Source organism: Hypanus sabinus, chromosome 1, assembly GCF_030144855.1.
Source record: "Hypanus sabinus isolate sHypSab1 chromosome 1, sHypSab1.hap1, whole genome shotgun sequence".
Taxonomy (NCBI): Eukaryota; Metazoa; Chordata; class Chondrichthyes; order Myliobatiformes; family Dasyatidae; genus Hypanus; species Hypanus sabinus.
The window spans coordinates 73,059,724-73,084,013 of record NC_082706.1 but is presented as its reverse complement, the minus strand read 5'-3'; the positions used below and the strand labels follow the sequence as shown (position 1 = coordinate 73,084,013).

The 24,290-nt window shown below is 42.1% G+C and overlaps 1 protein-coding gene across 1 annotated transcript in view; it reads left to right on the top strand.

Annotated features, from left to right (window-relative positions):
* Window positions 1-7,681: 7,681 nt before the first annotated feature.
* zfpm2a (zinc finger protein, FOG family member 2a) overlaps window positions 7,682-24,290 on the top strand; it is a 730,484-nt gene continuing 713,875 nt past the window's right edge. The window contains exon 1 of the mRNA XM_059984624.1: window positions 7,682-7,889. Within this exon, the coding sequence (XP_059840607.1) occupies window positions 7,682-7,889 (208 nt within the window). The remainder of the gene's footprint in view (window positions 7,890-24,290) is intronic.

The window sequence follows — 24,290 nt, the reverse complement described above, 5'->3', positions numbered from 1 at the left end:
TAATCATAAAGTATACTCCACCTCCTCAGAGACTTATCTTGGCAGAGCATTGAGCAAGCTGCATTGATGATTCCAGAATGGTGGGGATATCCAAGTCTCTGAGAAATAAAAAGCACAACAGTCCCTGAAGTCCCTCTGGTACAGTTATCTTGCTCTGAGATGTTTGATTTTCCTTCTCCATAATTATATTGAAACTAATGGAATTATGATCACTAGATCCAAAGTGTTCCCTGTCACCAGCCATCTTATTCCCTATGAGGAGATCCAGTATAGTACTCTCTCTAGTCTAATCAATCTATATATAGTTTTCCAATAGGTTTCAATAGGTACATTTGATGTCAGAGAAATGTATACAATGTACATCCTGAAATTCTTTTTCTTTCCAAACATCCATGAAAACAGAGGAGTGCCCCAGAGAATGAATGACAGTTAAATGCAATTCCTCTGACTTATAGATTTAATTTAAGTGTATGAGCAAACTCTGGGCAAGTGAGGTTTGGCAATTTAACTTGTTAATTTTTAATTATGAGTAATATTCTGGGATTCAGTGCAGATGCAGAATGGATAATTACTGAAGTGTCAGGTGGAATAGGAGCAATTAATTTCAAAAGACCATACTAAAATCTTTCAGTTAATTATTAAAAGAGAATTTTTTTCTGAGGATCTTTCTTAAGAGTTGGTAAATTAAAATTTTCTGTGACAGATTCTAAAATTTTCTCATAGATCTTAAAAGTTTCTAACATCATTTAAGCTCTGTTTACTTCTTTGGGTAGTTCAGTGTAGGTCTGTAAATGCATCTTATTCTCTGATCAGATGGTTCTGAATTCTGTGGATTAGTCTGTGCTGGATTACCCCCTTGATATTTCCTCTGTGGTCATGTGAAGAGTCATCCCAAAATCATTTTGCTGTGGTCTTTATCTTCTAAATTCCAGTGAGTATAAGCCTAGTCAATCCAGTCTTTCTTCTTATGAAAGTCCTGCCATCCCAGGAATCAATGTGGTGAACCTTCTTTGTACTCCCTCTATGGCAAGAATGTCTTTCCTCAGATTAGGGGCCCAAAACTGCGCACAATACTCCAGGTGCATTCTCACCAATGCCTTGTACAACTGCAGTAGAACCTGCTCTATACTGGAATCCTTTTGCTATGAATGCCAACATACCATTTGCCTTTTTCACTGCCTGCTGTACCTGCATGCCCACTTTCAATGACTGGTGTACAATGACACCCAGGTCTCGTTTCACCTCCCCTTTTCCTAATTGGCCACCATTCAGATAATAATCTGTTTTCCTGTTCTTGCAACCAAAGTGGATAACCTCACATTTATCCACATTAAATTGCATCTGCCATGAATTTGCCCACTCACCTAACCTATCCAAGTCACCCTGCATCCTCTTAGCATCCTCCTCACAGCTAACACCGCTGTCGTATGCAAACTTGGAGATACTGCATTTAATTCCCTCATCTAAATCATTAATATATATTGTAAACAACTGGGGTCCCAGCACTGAGCCTTGCGGTACCCCACTAGTCACTGCCCGCCATTCTGAAAAGGTCCCGTTTACTCCCACTCTTTGCTTCCTGTCTGCCAACCAATTCTCTATCCACATCAATACCATACCCCCAATACCGTGTGCTTTAAGTTTGCACTCTAATCTCCTGTGTGGGACCTTGTCAAAAGCCTTTTGAAAATCCAAATATACCACATCCACTGGCTCTCCCCTATCCACTCTACTAGTTACACCTACAAAAATTTTTATAAGATTTGTCAGACATGATTTTCCTTTCACAAATCCATGCTGACTTTGTCCGATGATTTCACCTCTTTCCAAATGTGCTGTTATCACATCTTTGATAACTGACTAGCAGTTTCCCCACCACCGATGTCAGGCTAACTGGTCTATAATTGCCTGGTTTTTCTCTCCCTCCTTTTTTAGTAGCTCATGCTATCTTTTTATTAAAGCTGTGGACTGCAAAGTTTGGGCCAATATCTGTTTATGTGGAATCAATTTATGTTGCGATTTTACTGCGTATTGGAATTCGAGGGCAAACCACATCCCTGTGTCTCTTCTGCTGTTTAAAGGACGCAAAGTAATTGGAAGGCCCCAGTGTATTTTCCAGTGCTCCGAGATTACTTCACAATAGTTATCAATGCCTCCCAATTCTTTCCTTGTTTTTCTGGGATTAAATTATCACAGGGGATTAATTTGTTTTCAATCCTATTAGCCTATGCAGGACTCCTATCTCAACTACATCAAAGTAATCATTCTATTTAACTTATTTCTCCCTTGGGGAAAAAATGAGTGCATATAACTTTTGTTCCATTGTGTATTGTTGGAAGTTGGTATCATTTAAAATATAACCATTTTATGCGTCTGTTTTGGCTTGATTGCGTCTTTTTTAGTTTGCTGTGAGAAAAAATGAGGCATAGGTCCATGCTGACTCACAGTAGAACAGTACTGTAATTTCCATTACCCTTCTCCCTATTTTGTTACTCCCCGGCAATTTACTCTCTCACATGTCTGTCAATTGACCTTTAATTATTTTCCATTTTTACCTACACAAAGGAGTAATTTACTATAGTCAGTTAATCTATACCATCTCCATGGGATGTGAAAGTAAAGAAGCCTCCAGCAGAAGCCCATGCTTTCACAGAAGGAACATGCAAACTCCACCTGGGCAGCACCTTTGTTTTGGATCATATTGGCTCCCTGGACTTGTGAGGAAGCAGCTCTAATAGCTGTGCCACTATGCTATTTTACTGATGTTTTACATTCATATGAACACTAGTGTTTTCTCTGTTCGATGCCTGTTGAAGAACTGGCAGCTGAGTGTTGAAAATATCTCTGTGGTAGTTGAGAGAAATCCACCATTGAACCCTCTATTGTGAGATTTATTATTTTATGTTTACATATATCAAACAAACAAATGATTTATTTACAATAACTGCATTAGTAAAATTATGAAATGTTAGTGTAATAAATAACTACAATCTAAATAGAACTCTATAATATGGAATGTAAGTAGACTCTATACTTTTGTGTGACTTATCTGCTTGCTATCTATGTGCCTTGTGCTGTTTGTGACTGTTGGTACTGTGTTTTGCACCTTGGTCCTGAAGAAACACTGCTTTGTTTGTCTGTACAGTATTCATGGGTGTTCATGTATGGTTGTATGACAATTAAACTTGAACTACAAACATGATATCACTATATTAAGACTGAATTGCAGTCTTAAAATAACGTTAGTGATAGCCTTGATTTGGGATCAAAGGTAATTGATTCCACCAAAGATCATAATATATGTTTGTCACTCTTACAGTAAGCAACAGAAACTTGGAAAGAAAATGTATTGATTGATACCTTTCAGAAGTACATTTTCAAGCACCAGGGTTCTTCATCACAGCCTGGTATGGAAACATCAATGCACTTGAACAGAAAATCCTACAAAAAGTAGTGGATAAAGTCTACTCCATCACAGGTTAAGTCCACTGAACCATTGAGCACATCTACATGAAGTGCTATCGCAGGAAAGCAGTTTCCATCATCAGGGACCCCTACCACCGAGTACATGCTCTCTTCTTGCTGCTGTCATCAGGAAGAAGATACATAGGAGCCTTAGAACTTGCTCCACCAAGTTCAGGAATAGTTATTACCTCTCAACCTTAAGACTTTTGAACAACTGAACTTCACTTGTCTGATTGTGAGATGTTCCCAAAATCAATGACTCACTTTCAAGGACTCTTCCTTTCATTTACTTGTTATGTATTGCTTATTTATTTATTAATATTGTTTCTTCTTTTTGTATTTATTTGCATTGTTGTCTTCTGCAATCTGGTTGAACACCTAGATGGGTGGTCCTTCTTTGATTCCGTTATAGTAATTATTCTATAGATTTGTTGAGTATGAGAAAATGAATCTCAGGGTTGATTATGGTGACATATAATAGCATTGATAATAGCATTTACTTTGAACTTTGGACTTAAGTGTTTGAAATTTCCAAAGACTGAATCAGTTCTGCATGCAAAACAACAAAAATGATAACACTGAAGACCTAAGTGAGAAAAGCACTTACATAACTTATAAAAATAAGTAAATTAGATTTTTAAGGATACACAAAAGTAGTTGTAATTATTCATTACAAGTGTGATGCAATAACAAGAAAGTTTTGAATATTAAATACAAGATTGTAAAAAAGTCTTTTTTCTTTATCTGTGATGAATTTTTACACAGTACTGCAAAATATTTAGTAATGAGAGTGATGAATAACAATACAGCTATTTCACTGTGTGTAAGACGAATTGCCATTGAAATGTTGTTTACAAGGAGAATTGTCCTCTCAGCATCTACTCTTTCATGTTGCTCATATTTGTGTATATTTCAATTGGATAACTCTCATGCTCTCGCTCCGATGAGCATTGATCCAATCAGAGCAAGCTTTCCTCATTGGCTAATGCCGTAATCTCAGGCAACTTTGTACTGGCTCTGGATAAGTATATAAGGAAAACACTGTACTTCAGATCCCACAGTGTCCTGTGTAGTTTTAGCAAGGTTGCCCTAAGTTTTTACTCAATCTTCTTTGCAGTTAAGCTGAACATTTCATTTGTCTTTGACTCTCTTCCTAAATCCTATTTGTTAACATTTAGTAGATTGTGTATGAGGAAACTAAGATCTCTCTGAACAGCAGCATTCTGGGAGTTAAAGCAGACAAACTTAGTGGCATAAAGTTCTAAATCTCATTATACTTGTTAGTAGTGAGGCTGGAGGGAGGTGGATGATAGGCGGATGATTAGTAGAAGTAAAGAGAAGCAAGGGCTTATCTTTGCATTTCAAAATTGTATTGCTACAGTAGTATATTTAGCAAAGGAAATTAGCATCAGAAAGCTTTCTGTGTTCACGGCAGATGTGGTATTGGGGGTTTAAATCAGTTGTACACTATAAACATTTAAGATTATGTCCTTTAATGTCACAAAACACACTAGGGTTGTTTATAGGGAGAATGCCCACAGTTAGAGGGACTCGGAATTTTACTGCCAAGAAATACATTAGAAGTGTAGCTGTGAAATTGACTAAATATGCTGTTAGCTACAGAAATCTCATTGTAGCAGTTTTCCTTCTTTCAGCTACTCACTCTCACCTTCAAATTACCCAATACCTTCTCATTTTATCATTTGCACACTGTTTGTCAGTGATATAATTTGATAGCAAATCAGGTTCCAGATCTACTGTATCCTGCCCAGTAGTGAATGAAGGGCAAAGCAAGACAGCATGTATTCAAATAAGAGAACAGATAAAAAATTGTGTTGAGGAGGGGGAAGTGTGTTGTGAGTGGAGACAGAGAAGACATAGCCTTGTATGTCATTCAGTACAATTGCAGTAATACATGAGATGTCCTGGTTGGTGTGGTGCTTAGGGTAGAGTTTGGTGAGATGGGGTAAAATCTAAAAAAAAAGTTATTTTGTTTGAGGAGAGATAGTAGGGGAGAATGGGAAGGTCTGGAGTTTGAAATTACCAAGAATGAATGGATTGGCCTAGAGACCGAAGGAGCAGTGTTGACAACAGTTTTGTGGGAAGCTGGTATGGCTGTCAGAGGAGGCTTAGGAACAGCAGCAAACTCTGATGAAAAGTCATCAATCAATAATATTAACTCTTTCCCTCTTCCGAAATGCTGTCAGACCTGCTCAGGATCTACACATTTTCTGACTTGTTTCAGATTTGCAGCAGCTGCCTTTTTTTTTTACTCTTAGATGGGAATAAACTGTGTAGCTTCATTCACCAGACAGCAGTATATTTTTCCAGTTTGGAAATATAAGGAGCAAAGCTGAGGTATTATTAAAGGATAAGAATTGATAAGTATAAATTATTGACAGGCACACCAGGAGCGCCAGACTCAGTCTGCTGTCTACTGTCAAGATGAAGCCACACTCTATACTGCGTCTGGTGCTCCTGGTGTGGCCTTTTATATATTGATGAGACCTTTTATATATTGGTGAGTCCCGACGCAAACTAGAAGACTGTTTCGCTGAACACCTATGCTCGGTTCGCCAGAGAAAGCAGGATCTCCCAGTGGCCACACATTTTAATTCCGCATCCCATTCCCATTCTGATATGTCTATCCATAGCCTCCTCTACTCAGCCAAACTCAGGTTGGAGGAACAACACCTTATATGCCGGCTGGGTAGCCTCCAACCTGATGGCATGAACATTGACTTCTCTAACTTCCGTTAATGCCCCTCCTCCCCTTCTTACCCCATCACTGATATATTTAGTTGTTTGTTTTTTTTCTCTCTCTCTACCCATCACTTTGCCTGTTCTCCATCTCCCTCCAGTGCTCCTCCTCCCCCTTTCTTTCTCCCAAGGCCTCCCGTCCCATGATCCTTTCCCTTCTCCAGCTCTGTATCACTTCCGCCAATCACCTTTCCAGCTCTTAGCTTCACCCCACCCCCTCCGGTCTTCTCCTATCATTTTGCATTTCCCCCTCCCCCCACTACTTTCAAATCTCTTAGTATCTTTCCTTTCAGTTAATCTTGACGAAGGGTCTCGGTGTGAAACGTCGACAGTGCTTCTCCTTATAGATGCTGCCTGGCCTGCTGTGTTCCACCAGCATTTTGTGTGTGTTGTTTGAATTTCCAGCATCTGCAGATTTCCTTGTGAATGTTGATGTTTATATACTTACGAAACCAGAATAAAATAGAGCTATTGTTTTGCATAACTGCGAAGCTTTACACATGAAACACTATGTATAGTTCTGGGCACCATATATAGGAAGAAATAGCTAGGAGCCCATGGTATTACAGGAAAGATACCAGCATGGATAGAAGATTGACTGTGAGGAGGCGAAGAGTGGTTAGCTGACTTGTGTTATGTTCCGCAGAGGTAGGTATTGGAACTGCTTCTTTTCATGTTATATTTCAATGATTTGGATGACAAAATTGATGGCTCTGGGCCTGTACTCACTGGAATTTAAAAGATTGAGGGGGAGTGTCTCATTGAAATTTACCAAATGTTGGAAAGCATAGATAGAGTGGAAGTGGGAAGGATGTTTCCTATAGTGGAGGCGTGTAGGACCAGAGCGCTCAGCCTCAGAATAGAAGGACTTCCCTTTAGAATAGAGATGAGGAATTTTTTTTTTAGCCAGAGGGTTACCACAGATTTAATTTGTTGCCACAGATGAGTGTGAAGGCCAGGTCATTGGGTATATTTAAAGCAAAAGTTAATAGGTTCTTGATTAGAAAGGGGATCAAAGGTTACGGAAATCAGGAGAATGGGGTTGAGGGAGATAGTAAATTAGCCATGATTCAATTCCAGAGCAAACTTGATGGGTCAAATGGCCTATTTCTGCTCTCTTGTCTTATGAAAATATTGGACTAAGAGAGAGTAGAGTTTTACCAGAATGAAAACCTGGACTCCCGAGTGTTAAAGTACCAGGAGAGATTACACAAATTAGTTCTTTTCTGCAGTTTAGATCTCAAATCTTGTTAATCAGAAAGACTTAAATATTAGAACAAAGTTATTGGTTGTATAAATATGCTGCAAGTGTCAGAAAAAGCTTGAGGGTGGGGGTGGGGGTGTCTACTCTACCCCGCCACTGTTGCAGAGTTTATGGATTCCTCATTTGTGTTGCTGAATCTGTTATGAATCCTATGAAAATATAAAATACATTCTTATGGATGCTCTTAGAGTAATGATCTGTGCACACAGTATTACAGAGAACCCTCTTACTATTTTAACAGGACCACTGGAAGACACAATTGAAGATGATGAGGAAGAATGTTTGTCTGAAGAAAATGATGCAATTAATGGAGGAGACTACACTCAGGAAGAAAACTTCTCAGCCGAGTATGAGTCAGAACATCTCAGCTGTGAAGAAACAGAATATTACTGTGATAAAGGTAACCAGAGAAACCCCCTTTTACCATGATCAATAATACTAGTGGTCCAGTGGTGTTCAGTATATTGCTCCAGTATATAAAGTCTTTATTATAGCAAGGTATTTGGATTGTTTTCTTTTTCTTGTTATATTGATCTATTATTTTTGTTCTGTTAAAAAGTCTGTTGGTGCATTGCCTCACATAGTCATGCCTGAAACCAGGCTCACTGTAACTGTGTACAGTACTATGCTTGTACACTTGTACATTGTATCCTTTGTTGAGAACTTGTAGCTTTTGCATTTTGGGTAGTGTCTTGCCTATTGCATGATTATGAATGATTGGTGAACTTAAAATAGTTAAACATCATTTGCTAGCTGAAACACTGATTTGTGAATACTGGCATAGCTAGTGAAATTGAATGATCCTTTTTTCATATATAATATCCAGGAGTGGATAACCCAGCTGAGCAATTATAGCTCTGATTATCTGGCAAGCCTAATCCATAATCTTAAATAGAGAAAAAAAAACAACTGTCTCACAGTTCTACTAGGTCCTACTCACATGAATTTATTTGTTAGTTTGTCATATGCTAACATCACTGGGATTTATATCCTTTTGAACTTGACCTTGGGACAGTAGTATTGAACAGCATTCTTAAACTGATGCAATCATATGGTGAATGTACAGATTTTCCCAGTTAGGAGTTACAGGAAGTTGATCTGGTCTGATGCAGAAGAAGAATTTGCAATATTTTTTTCCTGTTTGGATGAGTTTTGACAGAGAGTGATACATGCAGTTTCCGTTCATTCTACCTGCTTGCTGACTGTCCTCCCAGGTAGTGGAGGTGTTGTCAGAGTAGCATTGCCTTTATGAGGAACTCCTTGTTGAGTCAATTAGGCTGCTTTGTCCAACATTTTGTCATGGTACTTCAATATTGATGGAGCTGTACTGATCCAGTAGGTGGAGAGTATTTCAGCACGCACTTGATTTATAGACTGCAAAGTGGCTTTGGGGAGTCATTTACCCAGTCTCTGACCAGTTCTTGGAGATGCAGTATTTATGTGGCTACTGCAAAGCTTGTAGTCACTGCTGACCCTGCGGATATTGACAACAGGGGAACTGCTAGTGCTAAAGCAGTTGAACATCAAGAGAAAATGGGATGACTGTTTCTTGTTAGAGTGATCAATGCCTTTTATTTGTGTATAGTAAGAAATACTTTGCAATTTGGCAGCAGCCTGTGCCTAAATGTTGCCTGCATCTTGTTACGTGTGAGAAAGAACTGTTCTGTTAACTGAGTCATTGTAAATTAAATCAAACATCGCATTGTCATCAGCAAAACTCTGGCCTTATGGTCAAGCAGCTGAAGTCAGTGGGCAAGGACATTGCTCCGACATTGTCCCATGGTAAGGACTCTAGCAGGAATGCCCAGAGGCTGAGATGATTAGCCTACAACAAAAACAAAATGTTCATATAATGCATGATTCTACCAATTCTGACAGATCTAAAGCTCTGTCACCTTTGCTGTCAACTATACCCTGTTCTCACTTTCATATGGTTCACCTCCAGCTTCTCTCTTCCCTATTTCAACTTCTTCATCTTCATCTCAGGAGCTTAGTGATGCACCATCAATAACTCACTCTGAGACGTAAGGGTGAGATATCGGCTTTTATTGACTGGAAGAAGGAACCAGCAGTGAGTGACCACCATACTACATCCTGGAGACTGAGAGGCCTGGCCCAGGCTAAGATCGCCTTTATACAGGGGTCTGTGGGAGGAGCCACAGGAGCAGTCAGCAGGGGGCGTGTCCAGACAGGCACACGTAGTTCACCACATTCACCCCCCCTTTGTTTTAAAAGAGTCCCCATGTGGCAAAGTTTCTTACAGGTTAAGTCTATCAGGTGGTCGAATCTGTCGCTGCGATCTATGTAGCACCGGCTGTGATTGCACAGATGCCAGCGGTGGCGGTGATTGCGCAGGAGACGGAGGTTGTGCTGGTTCCAGCCCACTAGGCGCTAGTGGTCCCGCACGCATGTGCGAGGCGCCTGGTATATATGCGTACGAAATGCCCGGTATATGAGTGTCGTGAGGAGTCTGTGTAGGGCCTGGTGAGCACGGTGTCACCTCGGGTACAGGGTTGATAGTTACCGGAGAGTGTTCAGGGTAGTGGTCTGCTGCACCTGCGGGCGCCAGGTTGCGGACGGAGACCGTGTCCTCCCGCCCATCAGGTAAGACCACATAGGCATACTGGGGGTTCGCATGCAGAAGGTGAACCCTCTCGACCTGTGGGGAGTATTTATTACTCCTCACATGGTTCCGGAGCAGCACTGGCCCTGGGGATGTCAGCCAAACTGGTAGAGTGGTCCCAGTGACAGAGTTCCTGGGAAAAGAGAATAGGCGTTCGTGAGGGGTGGAATTGGTGGACGTACACAACAGAGAGCGGATAGAGTGGAGTGCCTCAGGGAGGACCTCCTGCCATCGAGAGACCGGCAACCCTTTTGACTTAAGGGCTAAAAGTGTGGCCTTCCACACTGTGGCATTCTCCCTCTCCACCTGTCCATTTCCCCGGGGATTATAACTCGTGGTCCAACTAGTAGCAATGCCCCTAGCTAGCAGGTACTGGCGCAGCTCGTCACTCATAAAGGAGGACCCTCTATCACTGTGGATATAGCAGGGATATCTGAACAGAGTGAAGAGCTGGCGCAGGGCTTTTATGACGGATGTGGCAGTGGTGTCAGGGCAGGGGATGGCAAAGGGGAACCGTGAGTACTCGTCGATAACATTGAGAAAATCGACATTGTGGTCAGTGGAGGGAAGGGGGCCCTTAAAGTCAACACTCAGTCGCTCAAAAGGGCGGGTGGCCTTGACAAGTTGCGCCGTGTCAGGACGGTAGAAGTGCGGTTTGCGCTCAGCGCAAATTTGGCAGTCCCTGGTCATCATCCTGATGTCCTCCAGGGAGTACGGCAGGTTCCGGGCTTTCACGAAATGGTAAAATCGGGTGACCCCTGGATGGCAAAGTTGTGCATGAAGGGCGTATAGCTGGTCGAGCTAGCACACGTACCCCGGGATAGGGCATCAGGGGGCTCATTGAGTCTGCCAGGCCAGTACAGGATATCATAGGTATAGGTGGAGAGTTCTATTCTCCACCGCAAAATCTTATCATTTTTGATTTTGCCCCGCTGTTGGTTGCTGAACATGAACGCAACTGAGCGCTGGTCGGTCAGCAAGGTGAACCTTTTGCCGGCGAGATAGTGCCTCCAGTGCCTAATGGCTTCCACTATGGCCTGGCTTCTTTCTCCACCGCGGAGTGCCGAATTTCAGAGCCTTAGAGGGTACGAGAAAAGAATGTTACTGGCCTGCCTTCCTGATTGAGGGTAGCAGCCAGAGCGAAATCGGAGGCGTCACACTCTACTTGGAAGGGAATGGTCTCGTCCACCGCATGCATCGTAGCTTTGGCAATGTCCCCTTTAATGCAGCTGAAGGCTGCGCAGGCCTCAGCAGAGAGGGGAAAAGTGGTAGACTTGACCAGGGGGCGGGCCTTGTCTGCGTAACGGGGGACCCATTGAGCGTAATAGGAAAAAAATCCAGGCACCGTCTGAGGGCTTTGAGAGTGGTGGGAAGAGGGAGTTCTAACAGGGGGCACATACGGTCGGGATCAGAGCCAATGACCCCATTTTCCACGACATACCCAAGGATAGCGAGGCGGGTGGTTCCGAACACACACTTGTCCCTGTTATAACTAAGGTTCAGAGCTGCGGCCACTTGGAGAAATCATTGGAGGTTGGCGTCGTGATCCGGCCAGTCACGACCACAGATGGTGATGTTATCCAGATAGGGAAATGTGGCCTGCAGTTGGTACTGGTCCACTATCCGGTCCATTTCCCTCTGGAAGACAGAGACACCATTTGTGACACCGAAGGGGATGCGCAGGAAGTGATAGAGCCTGCCGCCCGCCTTGAAGGCGGTGTAGGGGCAGTCCTCTGGGCGGATGGGGAGCTGGTGAAAAGCGGATTTCAGATCTATTGTCAAGTACACCTTGTACTGAGCTATCTGGTTGACCATATCCGCGATGCGGGGTAGGGGGTACGTGTCAAGCTGCGTGAACCTATTGATGGTTTGACTATAGTCCACCACCATCCTATTTTTCTGCCCAGTCCGAACAACAACCACCTGGGCCCTCCAAAGGCATGTGCTTGGCTCAATGATCCCCTCCCTGAGCAGCCACTGTACCTCTGACTGAATGAAGGCCCTGTCCCTCACACTGTACCTCCTGCTTTTAGTTGCCACAGGTTTACAGTCGGGGGTCAGGTTGGCGAACAGCGGTGGGGGAGGGACCTTGAGGGTGGAGAGACTGCAAGTGGTGTCGGTAACGCAGCTGTTGGCATGGTTCTGGATGGGACGTGTGGGCCCGTGTGTGTGTGTGGTCAGTAGTGCTGAAGTCCCACAGAACTGAGGATTCTGGACAGTGAGTGGTGGGAGGGGCCCGTCATATACCATAGTCACACTTTTGAGATGGCTCTGGAAGTCCAGCCCCAATAGCACAGGTGCGCACAGTTTAGGCATGACCAGTAGCGCAAAGTTCCGATATTCTGTGCCTTGCACCACCAATGTCACTACACAACCCGCCCGGATGTCTGTGGAATGCGACCCAGAAGCCAAATTGATCCTCTGACTTACCGGCCGTGTTGCGAGTCCACAGCATTGCACTGTGTCCGGGTGAATAAAACTCTTAGTGCTGCCCGTATCAAATAGGCATCTAGTCCTGTGCCCCTCCACCAGGATGTCCATCATTGACCTTGCAAGCTGGCGTGGGGTGCTTTGGTCGAGGGTTACAGTGGCCAGAGTTGAGCCATCGGGGTACCCGGTAAGCATCGGAGGGTTGGGGGCAGGGCATGCTGATGCCGACAAAGATGGCCACCCACATCCGGGCATGCAAGGCCCCCATGTCTTACCCGCAGCGCTGCACTCCGCTCGTAGTTTAGACTTACAGACCAGGGCGAAATGGCCCCGCTTTCCGCAGCTGGAGCAGGTCGCTTCTCGCGCCCGCAGCGTTTTCGAGGATGTTTACCGACTCCACAGAAATAACACAGCATGGGCTTCTGACGGGCCGCAGCCGTGGTCGAGTTCGGGGAGCTCGTGGATTCATGACTGGCAGCAGCATTGGCGTATTTGCTCGCGGGAACCGGCGGCGGCAGGGTCTGAGGCGTCCACGGGACCGGCGGGGAATCGCGCGGCTGGACAGCATCAGCGTTGTGCAGCGCAGCTTCCAGAGTGTCGGCCGTCTCGATCGCCGAGTGTAAGGTAAGATCGACCTTTTCCAGCAGCCGTTGGCGCACATACACTGACCTCAGTCCCGTCACAAAGGCGTCTCGCACTAGCAGCTCCACATGCTGTTCTGCCGTGAGTGTGTTGCAGTCACAAGTTCGGACGAGTGTCTGTAGTGCTCGGAGAAACTCGGCACTCGATTCTCCAGGCCGCTGTCGCCAGTAGCTAAGCGATGTCTTGCATTGACGGTGTTCACCGGCCGCAGGTACTATCTTTTGAGGGCATCCAGTGCCCCATCATAGTTTGGCAGGTCTCTGATAATTGAATAAACTTTTGGGGTGACCCTCGAGAGGAGCATTCTGTGCATAACGGCAGGGTCAGTCGTACGAACCTCCTCCAAGTATGATTGGAAGCATGCAAGCCAGAGTTCAAAAGCAAGAGCTGCTTCAGGGACTTGGGGGTCCAAATCCAATCTTTCCGTACGTAAAACGGTTTCCATGTTTTAAAACTTCCAGTCAATAAAATTGATGCAACATCAATAATTCACTCTGAGATGTAAAGGCGAGATATCGGCTTTTATTGACTGGAAGAAGGAACCAGCAGTGAGTGACCACCATACTACATCCTGGAGACTGAGAGGCCTGGCCCAGGGTAAGATCGCCTTTATACAGGGGTCTGTGGGAGGAGCCACAGGAGCAGTCAGCAGGGGGCGTGTCCAGACAGGCACACGTAGTTCACCACACTTAGCAACCAATATTCAATACAGACCCCCAGAGTCATAGAAACATAGAAAACCTACAGCACAATACAGGCCCTTTGGCCCACAATGCTGTGCCGAACATGTACTTAATTTAGAAATTACCAAGGGTTACCCATAGCTCTCTATTTTTCTAAGCTCCATATACCTATTCAGGAGATTCTTAAAAGACCCTATTGTATCTGCCTCCACCACAGTCGTTGGCAGCCTATTCCACACACTCACCACTCTCTGCATAAAAAAACTTACCCCGGACATCCCCTTTGTACCTCCTTCCAAGCACTTTAAAACTGTGCCCTCTTGTGTTAGCCATTTCAGCTGTGGGAAAAAGCCTCTGACTATCCACATGATCAATGCTCTCATCATCTTATACACCTCTATCAGGTCACCTCTCATTCTCCGTTGCAAGACCAGGTTCACTCAAACTATTCTCATAAGGCATGCTCCCTAATCCAGGCAACATCCTTGTAAATCTCCTCTGCACCCTCTCTATGTCTTCCACATCCTTCCTGTAGTGAGGTGACCAGAACTGAGCACAGTGCTCCAAGTGGGGTCTGACTAGGGTCCTATATAGCTGCAACATTACCTCTCGGCTCTTGTACTCAATCCCACGATTGATGAAGGCCTATGTAGCGCATGCCTTCTTAAGCACACAGTCAACCTGCACAGCAGCTTTGAGTGTCATACGGACATGGACCCCAAGATCCTTCTGATCCTCCACATTGCCAAGAATCTTACCATTAATACTATATTCTGCCATCATATTTGACCTACCAAAATAAACCACCTCACACTGATCTGGGTTGAACTCCAACTGCCACATCTCAGCCCAGTTTTGCATCTGACCGATGTTCCGTTGTAACCCCTGACAGCCCTCCACACTATCCACAACATCCCCAACCTTTGTGTCATCAGCAAATTTACTAACCCATCCCTCCAATTCCTCATCCAGGTCATTTATAAAAATCACGAAGAGTAGGGGTCCCAGAACAGATCCTTGAGGCACACAACTGGTGACCGACCTCCATGCAGCATGTCTACAACCACTCTTTGCCTTCTGTGGGCAAGGCTGTTCTGGATCCACAAAGCAATGTCCCCTTGAATCCCATGCCTCCTTACTTTCTCAATAAGCCTGGCATGGGGTACCTTATCAAATGCCTGGCTGATATCCATATACACTACATCTACTGCTCTACCTTCATCAAGGTATTTAGTCACATCCTCAAAAAATTCAATCAGGCTCGTAAGGCACAACCTGTCCTTGACAAAGCCATGTTGACTATTCCTAATCATTATGCCTCTCCAAATGTTCATAAATCCTGCCTGTCAGGATCTTCTCCATCAGCTTACTAACCACTGAAGTAAGACTCACTGGTCTATAATTTCCTGAGCTATCTCCAACTGCTTTTCTTGAATTATGGAACAACATTTGCAACCCTCCAATCCTCCAGAACTTCTCCCGTCCTCATTGATGATGCTAAGATCATTGCCAGAAGCTCAACAATCTCCTCCCTCATCTCCCACAGAAGATGGGGTATATCTCATCCGGTTCTGATGAATTATCCAGCTTGATGCTCCAGCACATCGTCTTCCTTAATATCTACATGCTCAAACTTTTCAGTCCACTGCAAGTCACCCCTACAATTGCCAAGATCCTTTTCTGTAGTGAATACTGAAGCAAAGTATTCATTAAGTACCTCCACTATTTCCTCCGGTTCCATACACACTTTTCCACTGTCACACCTGATTGGTCCTATTCTCTCACATCTTATCCTCTTGCTCTTCACATACTTGTAGAATGTCTTGGGGTTTTCCTTAATCCTGTCTGCCAAGGCCTTCTCATGGCCCCTTCTGGCTCTCCTAATTTCATTCTTAAGTTTCCTCCTGCCAGCCTTATGATTTTCTAGATCTCTATCCTTACCTAGTTTTTGGAACCTTTTGTAAACTTCTCTTCTTGACTAGATTTTCAACAGCCTTTGCACACCATGGTGTCTGCACCCTACCATCCTTTCACTGTCTCATTGGAACGTATCTTTGCAGAACGCCACACAAATATTCCATGAACATTTCCCTCGTTTCTGCAGTACATTTCCCTGAGAACACCGTTCCCAATTTATGCTTCCAAGTTCCTGCTTGATAGCTTCATGTTTCCCCTTACTCCAATTAAACACTTTCCTAACTTGTCTGTTTCTGTCCATCTCCAGTACTATGGTATAGAATTGTGATCACTATCTCGAAAATGCTCTTCCACTGAAAGACCTGATACCTGACCAGGTTCATTCCCCATTCCAGATGAAGTACAGCCTCTCCTCTTGTAGGCTTATCTACATACTGTGTCAGGAAACCTTCCTGAACACACCTAACAAACTCTACCCCATCTAAGCCCCTTGCTCTAGGGAGATGCCAATCAATACTGGGGAAATTTAACTCTCCCACCATGACAACCCTGTTATTATTACATCTTTCCAGAATCCATCTCCCTATCTGCTCCTTGATGTCCCTGTTACTATTGGGTGGTCTATAAAAAACACCCAGCAGCGTTATAGACCTCTTCCTTTTTCTAACTTCCACCCACAGAGACTCAGTGGACGATCCTTCCATGACTTCCTCCTTTTCTGCAGCCCTGACACTATCTCTAATCAGCAGTGTCACGCCCCCACCTCTTTTGTCTCCCTCCCTGTCCATTCTGAAACATCGAAAGTCTGGCACTCTAAGTAGCTATTCCTGCCCCTGAGTCATCCAAGTCTCTGTAATGGCCACAACATCATAGCTCCAAGTACCGATCCACTCTCTAGGCTCATCTGCTTTGTTCATAATATTCCTTGCATTAAAATGACACAACTCAAACCATCAGTCTGAGTGTATCCCTTCTCTTATTACCTGTCTATCCTCCCTCTTACACTGTCTGCAAGCTTTCTTGATTTGTGAGCCAAAAGCCCCTTCCTCCATCTCTTCAGTTTGGTTCCCACCTCCCAGCGATTCTAGTTTAAACTCTTCCTAATAGCCTTAGCAAACCTGCCCGCCAGGATATTAGTCCCCCTCGGAATCAAGTGCAACCCGTCCTTTTTGTACAGGTCACTCCTGCCCCAAAGGAGATTCTAATGTTCCAGAAATCTGAATCCCTGTCCCCTGCTCCAATCCCTGAGCCATGCATTTATCCTTCACCTCACTCTATTCCTATACTCACTGTCACATGGCACAGGCAATAATCCCGAGATTACTATCTTTGAGACCCTGCTTCCCTGTCGTCTCCCTTTTCCTACCTATATTGTTGGGACCAGCATGTACCACGACCTCTGGTTGTTCACCTTCCCACTTCAGGATGTCAGGATGTCAGAAACATTCCGGACCTACAGTTAGTTAACTTGATTAGCCTACCTCCTACCTTCTGTTCTGATGATGATATATTCCTTAAACGTGTCTTACCCTCCGGCATAATTGAAGCATTTCTCAAATGAGCCTCTTCCATTTCTAGCACTTCTGCTCCCAAATCCTCGCCTCCCATCAAGGATAGGCTACCCTTTTAACTCAGTAATATAACATCCTCTGTAATTTTCAACACCTCCAATGTAATGCTGCCTCTAGTCACACCTTCCCCATTGTACCCCATTCAACTTTACAAGGGGACAGTTCAGATTTCAGATTCAGATCTATTTGTTATGTATGTGTACGTCGAAACAGATAGTGAAATGTGTGAACAGCCAGCAGAACATAGAGGTGTGCTGCAGGCAGCCTGCACATGTTGCCATATGTGATAGTGCCAACATAGTATGCCCACAATGCTTGGCAGAGCACAACCAGCAGGAAAACAACAACAGCAAAACAAGCTTGTTGTTTCCTCCCACCCACCCACAAAGAGCTCTGTGATACTTTAGTTCAGTCTTCTATCTCACTACCATTCATCTCCTTCACACAATTTCTTCTGGAGGAGGTTAAAAGCAGCTTTTCTTCTGTTTCCCCTTTAACTCATCAAGGCGGACCCTGGCACTCCCTGAATGAATTAAGATTCTCCCTAAGTAAAGCAGTGAAGGGTTTTGCACAAGTAACATCACAATATACATGCTATAATATTTGTCATTACTGAACATGTCTTTTGACATCTTTATGTATATATGTCAGAGGTCCAGCAAGAAATTTTCAGAAGTGTGCTAACACTGCTGTGTTTTTGATAAAATTCATTTTGGTATTACACAGAAAATATTGCCCTACTATATATGATAGAATTTCATGACTTGCAATTCTTAACAGTTGTTGGAATCTAATTTGCTTTCTTCATTGTTTTAATATTCCTAATAAAAACACATGATAATAGTCAAGATATTTCATTTTGTTTCTTTAATATTTTTAGAGTAATTAAGCTTTTCTATATGACACTTTTCCACTTTGCCTTAATTCCTTGCTGCAGGTTCTTCATCAGATAGCTTTCAATGGCTCATGTCATACATTTTCTAATCAGGCACCAGTTTTTGTCTGGCCTTCAAACCTTTTCAGTCAATATTCTTCTGTCTTTCTTAAGCAGCTGTAATGATAGATCCCATGCCAATGTGTGAATCCGTCTAGAAGCATCAATACTCAGCGCCTGTGCCTTGATCACTTTGCCTTTGTGTCGTTTAATATCAAAATCTTCAAAGCCACTTTACATTTTTGTGAGGATTATGAATTTGAGCTCTTTAAATTATCTTAGTTACAGAGCATATTATATTAAGATTTGGAGTTCTCTTTGGACTGACAGAAGCTGGGTGCACAAAGCTGCAAAAAAAAAGCCAATATGACTTTGTTTCTACCTTGCTCGAGGAGTTATATGTGTAAATCACCTAAGCTTATTGACCCAAATCTTTGCCTTCTTGTGTTCTGATTTGTTTGGAACACAGACACTGATAGAGCATTGATACAGCCGATTTAGCAGCTCAGTGATTTGTTTTACAACAGATGCCTTTGGCTAGACATTATCACTCCCTCATGTCTATACTTTTTTTTCCTTTTTTTGTTAAGAGTCTAAGTCTCTTTTGGTTATAGATAGAATCAAATTCCTCCTTGTTTTCACAATAGTTTTAGCTGGTCTGGTTCTGAAATAGGGTTCGAGATGTAGTTGATTTTTCCAAATATAAAATATAAACAGCTTATGAAACTCATACATTATTGTAATTGAAGACTGACTTGTTCTACAACACATTATAGGTGTTTTTAAATGTGTTCAATAGTTATGTTATCAAAAATACCACTTTGTTCCTTCCGTGAAAGAGCAGTGTAGTACACAAGTACCCGAAGTCTAAAGGAGACAGCTTTTATTATGTAGAAAATTTGGAGAATATAATTCAACAAATTAATGCTTTTGAATGAGTCCAGATTGGGAATTCAGTCCTGCTTACAGTTTTCTTTTATGGAGCTACAATAGTGTTTCTTTTAATTCCACGGGCTAGTGTCCAGAGGCCTGGACTATTGATCCAGAGACATTGGTTTGAATCCCATCATGCTGCTAATTAATCACATAATTAAATAAATTTGAAATTAAGAAGTGCAGTTCTTTTCAATAAAATGAGTCAATTGTTCTGAAACCCAGTCTGTTTCACTCACATCCTTCGAAAGAAGGGAAATTTGGCCATTTTAATCTTGTCTGGCTATGTGCGACTTGAGACTTGAGAAGGTGAGAGACTCTAACCTGTGTCCTATTCAGCTGGGAGCGGTACTGGGGTGAGAATTAAGAGTAGGTTGCCAAGAATTCCCACTTCACAAGTTCAAACACATGAAAAAGGAATTAGGGGTGAAATTAGGTAATAATTGCAGTTAATTCTGGTACTGACTGCTCAGCTTGCAGTTAGTACTTGGGAGACAAACTCAGACACTGCCATTTTATTGATGTTAATTGTAGATCCATTGCCAATGAATGCCTTCATTTGGTGACATTCCATTCTGGAGTGTATTTTTATAGAACTACCTCAGTGAAATGCTTACCCACGGTTGAGCTTCTAATATTTATAGAGAATTAGGTAAAATATTTAAAGTATTGCGTAGTATGAGATTTAGTGCTATACCTCCATAACCAATGGGAAAAATAATATTGGTATGGACCCATTACTAGTATGTTTTTTAAAAAAGCATCTTTTTCTGAGAAAAGGAGCTTTCTATATTTATTTGAATTATAAACTGCTACTGATTTCAGAAGTTTGTATCATTTCCCCATAAGCCTTTTAAAAATAGGTGCTTACAACTTCTGTAACTCTGAAGAAATTACAGTATGTATTTACCAAGATTTATTTTTATTTATTTACATGATAAAGATATTGCTGGCAAGATGAGAAATTATTGCTTATGCTTAACTGCTCTTCATTAACAACTGCAAGGAAATCTCATAATGCAGAGCAGGAAGTTTCAGGAATTAGACCTAGCAATGGTGAACAATAAATTTTCCAATTCCAACATGTAGGAAAACTTTCAGATGGTCCAGTTGCTGGTTGTCCTATCTTCTTGCTCTGTCCTGAAAACATTTGACCCATGGGCCACCTCCAGCTGGCAATGTAGATTCATGCATGCAGAGACAGACACATTGGCCTACCAAGTCAGTGACAATGATCAAGCACCAAGTTACATTAATCACACTTTGTCCTGATGAAGTGTCTTGGCCCAAAACATCAACTGTTTAATACCTTATATAGATGCTGCCTGACCTGCTGAGTTCCTCCAGCATTTTGTGTTTTACTCTCGATTTCCAACATCTGCAGAATCTTCTGTATTCACATTTTGTTTTCTTCCTGCATGTCCCAAGAATTTCCATCCCATATTCTACCATTCACCCTTGCACCAGGGCAATTTACAGTGGCCAGTTAACCTACCAACCATCAACCAGGATGTGGGAGGAAACCAGAACATCTTCAGTGGCAAGGAGAAAACATGAACTCCACACAGACAGCACCTGAGGTTATTGAGAACTCAAATCAATGGAGATGCAACGCAACAGTTTTATTAGCTGCTCTGCCACCCTTTCTTTGCTGCAGAAACTCTGAACATGCAGAAACATCAGGGTAGACGTGCATTCTTTTAATTGCCACTGTTAACTTCAATGCAGATTTAGAATTGTTTACACTCAAACTAATTATCTAAAGATCATGACTGTCCTGTTTGAAAATTTGACATTTTGCACATAAATGTACATTATGTATCAAGTAATGTGCAGTATCAGCAGTGTCAGCTGCTGGCTGGAAGTACACAAATTATCATTGTTTTTAAGTGAGACAGGATGAAGGAAATAAGGAGATGATCTCCAGGCCATCTGGCAAGAAACAAATTTAATTCAAATGCTGGTTACAGAGCTATGCTTCTGTTTGATGCTTAGGAGATGAATGGACCATTGGAAAATTGCACATGTGAGATAGAGATTTAAAGATTAAATTTATTTGTCACATACATTGAAACATACAATGAAATGCATTGTTTGCATCATTTACCAACACAGTGCAAGATGTGTTTAGGGTGGGCCATAAGACTTGCCATGCTTCTGATGCTAACAGAGCATACGCACAGTTCACTAACCCTAACTTGTATGTCTCTGGAATGTGAGTGGAAATCAGTGTGCCCAGAGGAATCTCACGGGACCATGGGGCGATTGTGCAAACTCCTTATTGACAGTGGTGAAAATTGAACTGCGATCTTACAGCTGACACTGTAATAGCATTAAGCTAATGGCTGTTCTACCATACCACTCTTACACTACTGTGTGAGGAAAGTATAAAAAAGAAATGTAAAGATTGTCAGGAAAATCTCGAACATTTTCTGACATATTCTCAATTTGGGGTAATTACATTAGGGGCAGGGTACTTTGGGAGGGCTCTGAGTAGTGAGCTGTTCTGCTAAGTGCTGCTGAAACTGTTGTTTAGAATTTCCAGGGAGTAGGAAGGTGAAAATTGCAATAGGGACAGGGGTTTTTCCTATTTAGCTGCTTAAATCTTGGGTGTTTCTATGAAAAGGAACATCATCAGATTCTGCAATAAGTGCCCTCACCTTCCCTTTGGACTGGCACCTATGCTTTCCTGGGTAAGATGTTTTGAGTTTTAGCTAAGTTACAGTGGCAGCCCTGTGTTTTGTGAAGAACCTGTATTTTGTGGTTCTTGACTTTCTGCCAAACTATTTTTACAAATCACTAGGCAAAGTTGATGGTAACTAAGACCTTGGAGGGAGGACGGACTGATTGAAGTGGATCAATTGGAAAGAAAATGAAATTTTGGAAGTTCAGACAATTTAGCAGCTTGATTTCATTACTTCGAAGGGTTTTGTTTTTTTTTATAATCAGAGAATCAAACTGACATAAAACTAAAACAAAACAATTGTAAGTTTTTGGGTGTGAAAAGAAGAAAACTTGTTTTAATAATTAAAATTCAACATAATTCATAAATCAGTTAAGATTTTAAAATCAATAATGAGATGTTATGATATGAACTCAGGTTGTCAGAACTGATAAAGCCTAATAATGATTTCAAAATATCGGGCTGGAGCACCGGATTTGATATTTAACTACTTCCACTCCGCATGTTCCTTATCCGTCACCGGTTAGTCTATAGAACATCTCAGAATTTAGTTTTTTTACACAGAGAGTGGTGAATGCGTGGAATGGGCTGCTGGTGACGATGGTGAATGCAGATACGATAGGGTCTTTTAGGAGACTCCTGGATAGGTACAAGGAGCTTAGAAAAATAGAGGGTTATGGGTAACCCTAGGTAATTTCTCAGGTAAGGACATGTTTGGCACAGCTTTGTGGGCCAAAGGGACTGCATTGTGCTGTAGGTTTTCTATTTTTCTATCTGTGTTTATAATTTGACAGACTATCTGGCAGATCCCATGCCTCTTGGGAGAATCACATAACAGGCACATGAGTGTGTGTGATGTAACTTCCTTTTGTGATGTTGCATTTTGGCTATGCCTTATTTTGTTTGTAAGCAGTGGCCTTACTACCACCTCAAAAAAGCATACAGGAGGAGTGAGAATATGAGAAAAATTAAAAACATTACAAAACATATTAAGACCCGCTCAGATATATTGCCATATTGTTGATTTTCTATAGGAATTTTTTTCATTTAGATTTAACAGGACTTTTTAACATTGAATGCTATTTTGATATCATCATCAACTCAGCTTTGGAACTCAGCTCTTGTCCACATTCGGAACTCCACTCGTGTCCACACTCGGATCTCCACTCGTGTCCACATTTGGAACTTTATGAAGTCTGGAGCTGAATGGTTTTGGCAGAATTCAAAGTGAACATTAGTGCATCTATTATTGATGAGCAAGTAATTGCCTCTTGAGAGCACAGAGGATGACATCTTCCATCACTTTACTGATGATTGCCTGATGGGATTGTAATAAATCAGAACAGATTTATCCTCCATTTGATGGACAAGACATATCTGGGCAATGACCTATAGATTGTAACTATATTGGAACAGCTTAATTAGAGGTATAATTGGCTTTGGACTGCAATTTTTCATATTACAGCCAAGATGTTCCAGGGTATCATAGTTTTGCTGCATTGCTGGACTGGACTGAATTCAAGCGTGGTGGTGGGAGTAGAGGAGGAGTGTCCTTATGAGGAGGCTGAGATGGATCATCAATTTGGCAGTTATGACTGAAGCTGCAGTCTTGGACTTTGGCACTTTTATGTTGGATTCTGGAGATGTTTTGGTGCATCCATTTTATTTATTTATTTGCCTATAACTATTTATGACTCCTTTTGCAAGAACTTTAGAGCTTTTAGTGAACGAGTCTTCTGTTGGGTTGATTGGTTTTAACTGTCGTATGCATATTTTGTTGCTCAGCACATTGCATTTTTATCAAGTTGCCAACTCATTTTGAGAAAATCATCCATATTCCTCATTGAGCCAGGAATGACCGTTGACCCGACAGTATTGTTGAGTGAAAAGGGTACTCACCATGAAATTGTGAATTGTGATAGAGGACAAGTATTTATGTGTTTCATCAGTTGCAGGACCTTGTGGATGCTTAGGTTTGAGCTATCTGTTCTGAATGTGAATATGATCATTACTGAATTTAAATTTAAATATATTAGGGTTCTATATAACACACTGAACACTTTGTTAATGATGCTCTTCAAAATGATACAATTTCAGAGACTATGAAGGAAACTATTAAAACTGTCATTGTGCTTATAGGTATTTTAATTTGTATATAAAATATAATTATTTTTCTTTTTTTATCTCATTTAATTCTATTGCTATAGATTTTGATTCTAATGAACCTAAATTCCTTTCCCATAATGCACCATTTTCCCTTTGGTACAATTTGTACAGGTATAGACTATTGGACTACGTATTCAAGAGGTCCACAATGCCTCAATGTTATTGCTGCACTATTAACAATAAATTCATAATAAATTCATTTCCATAAATTTGAAATTC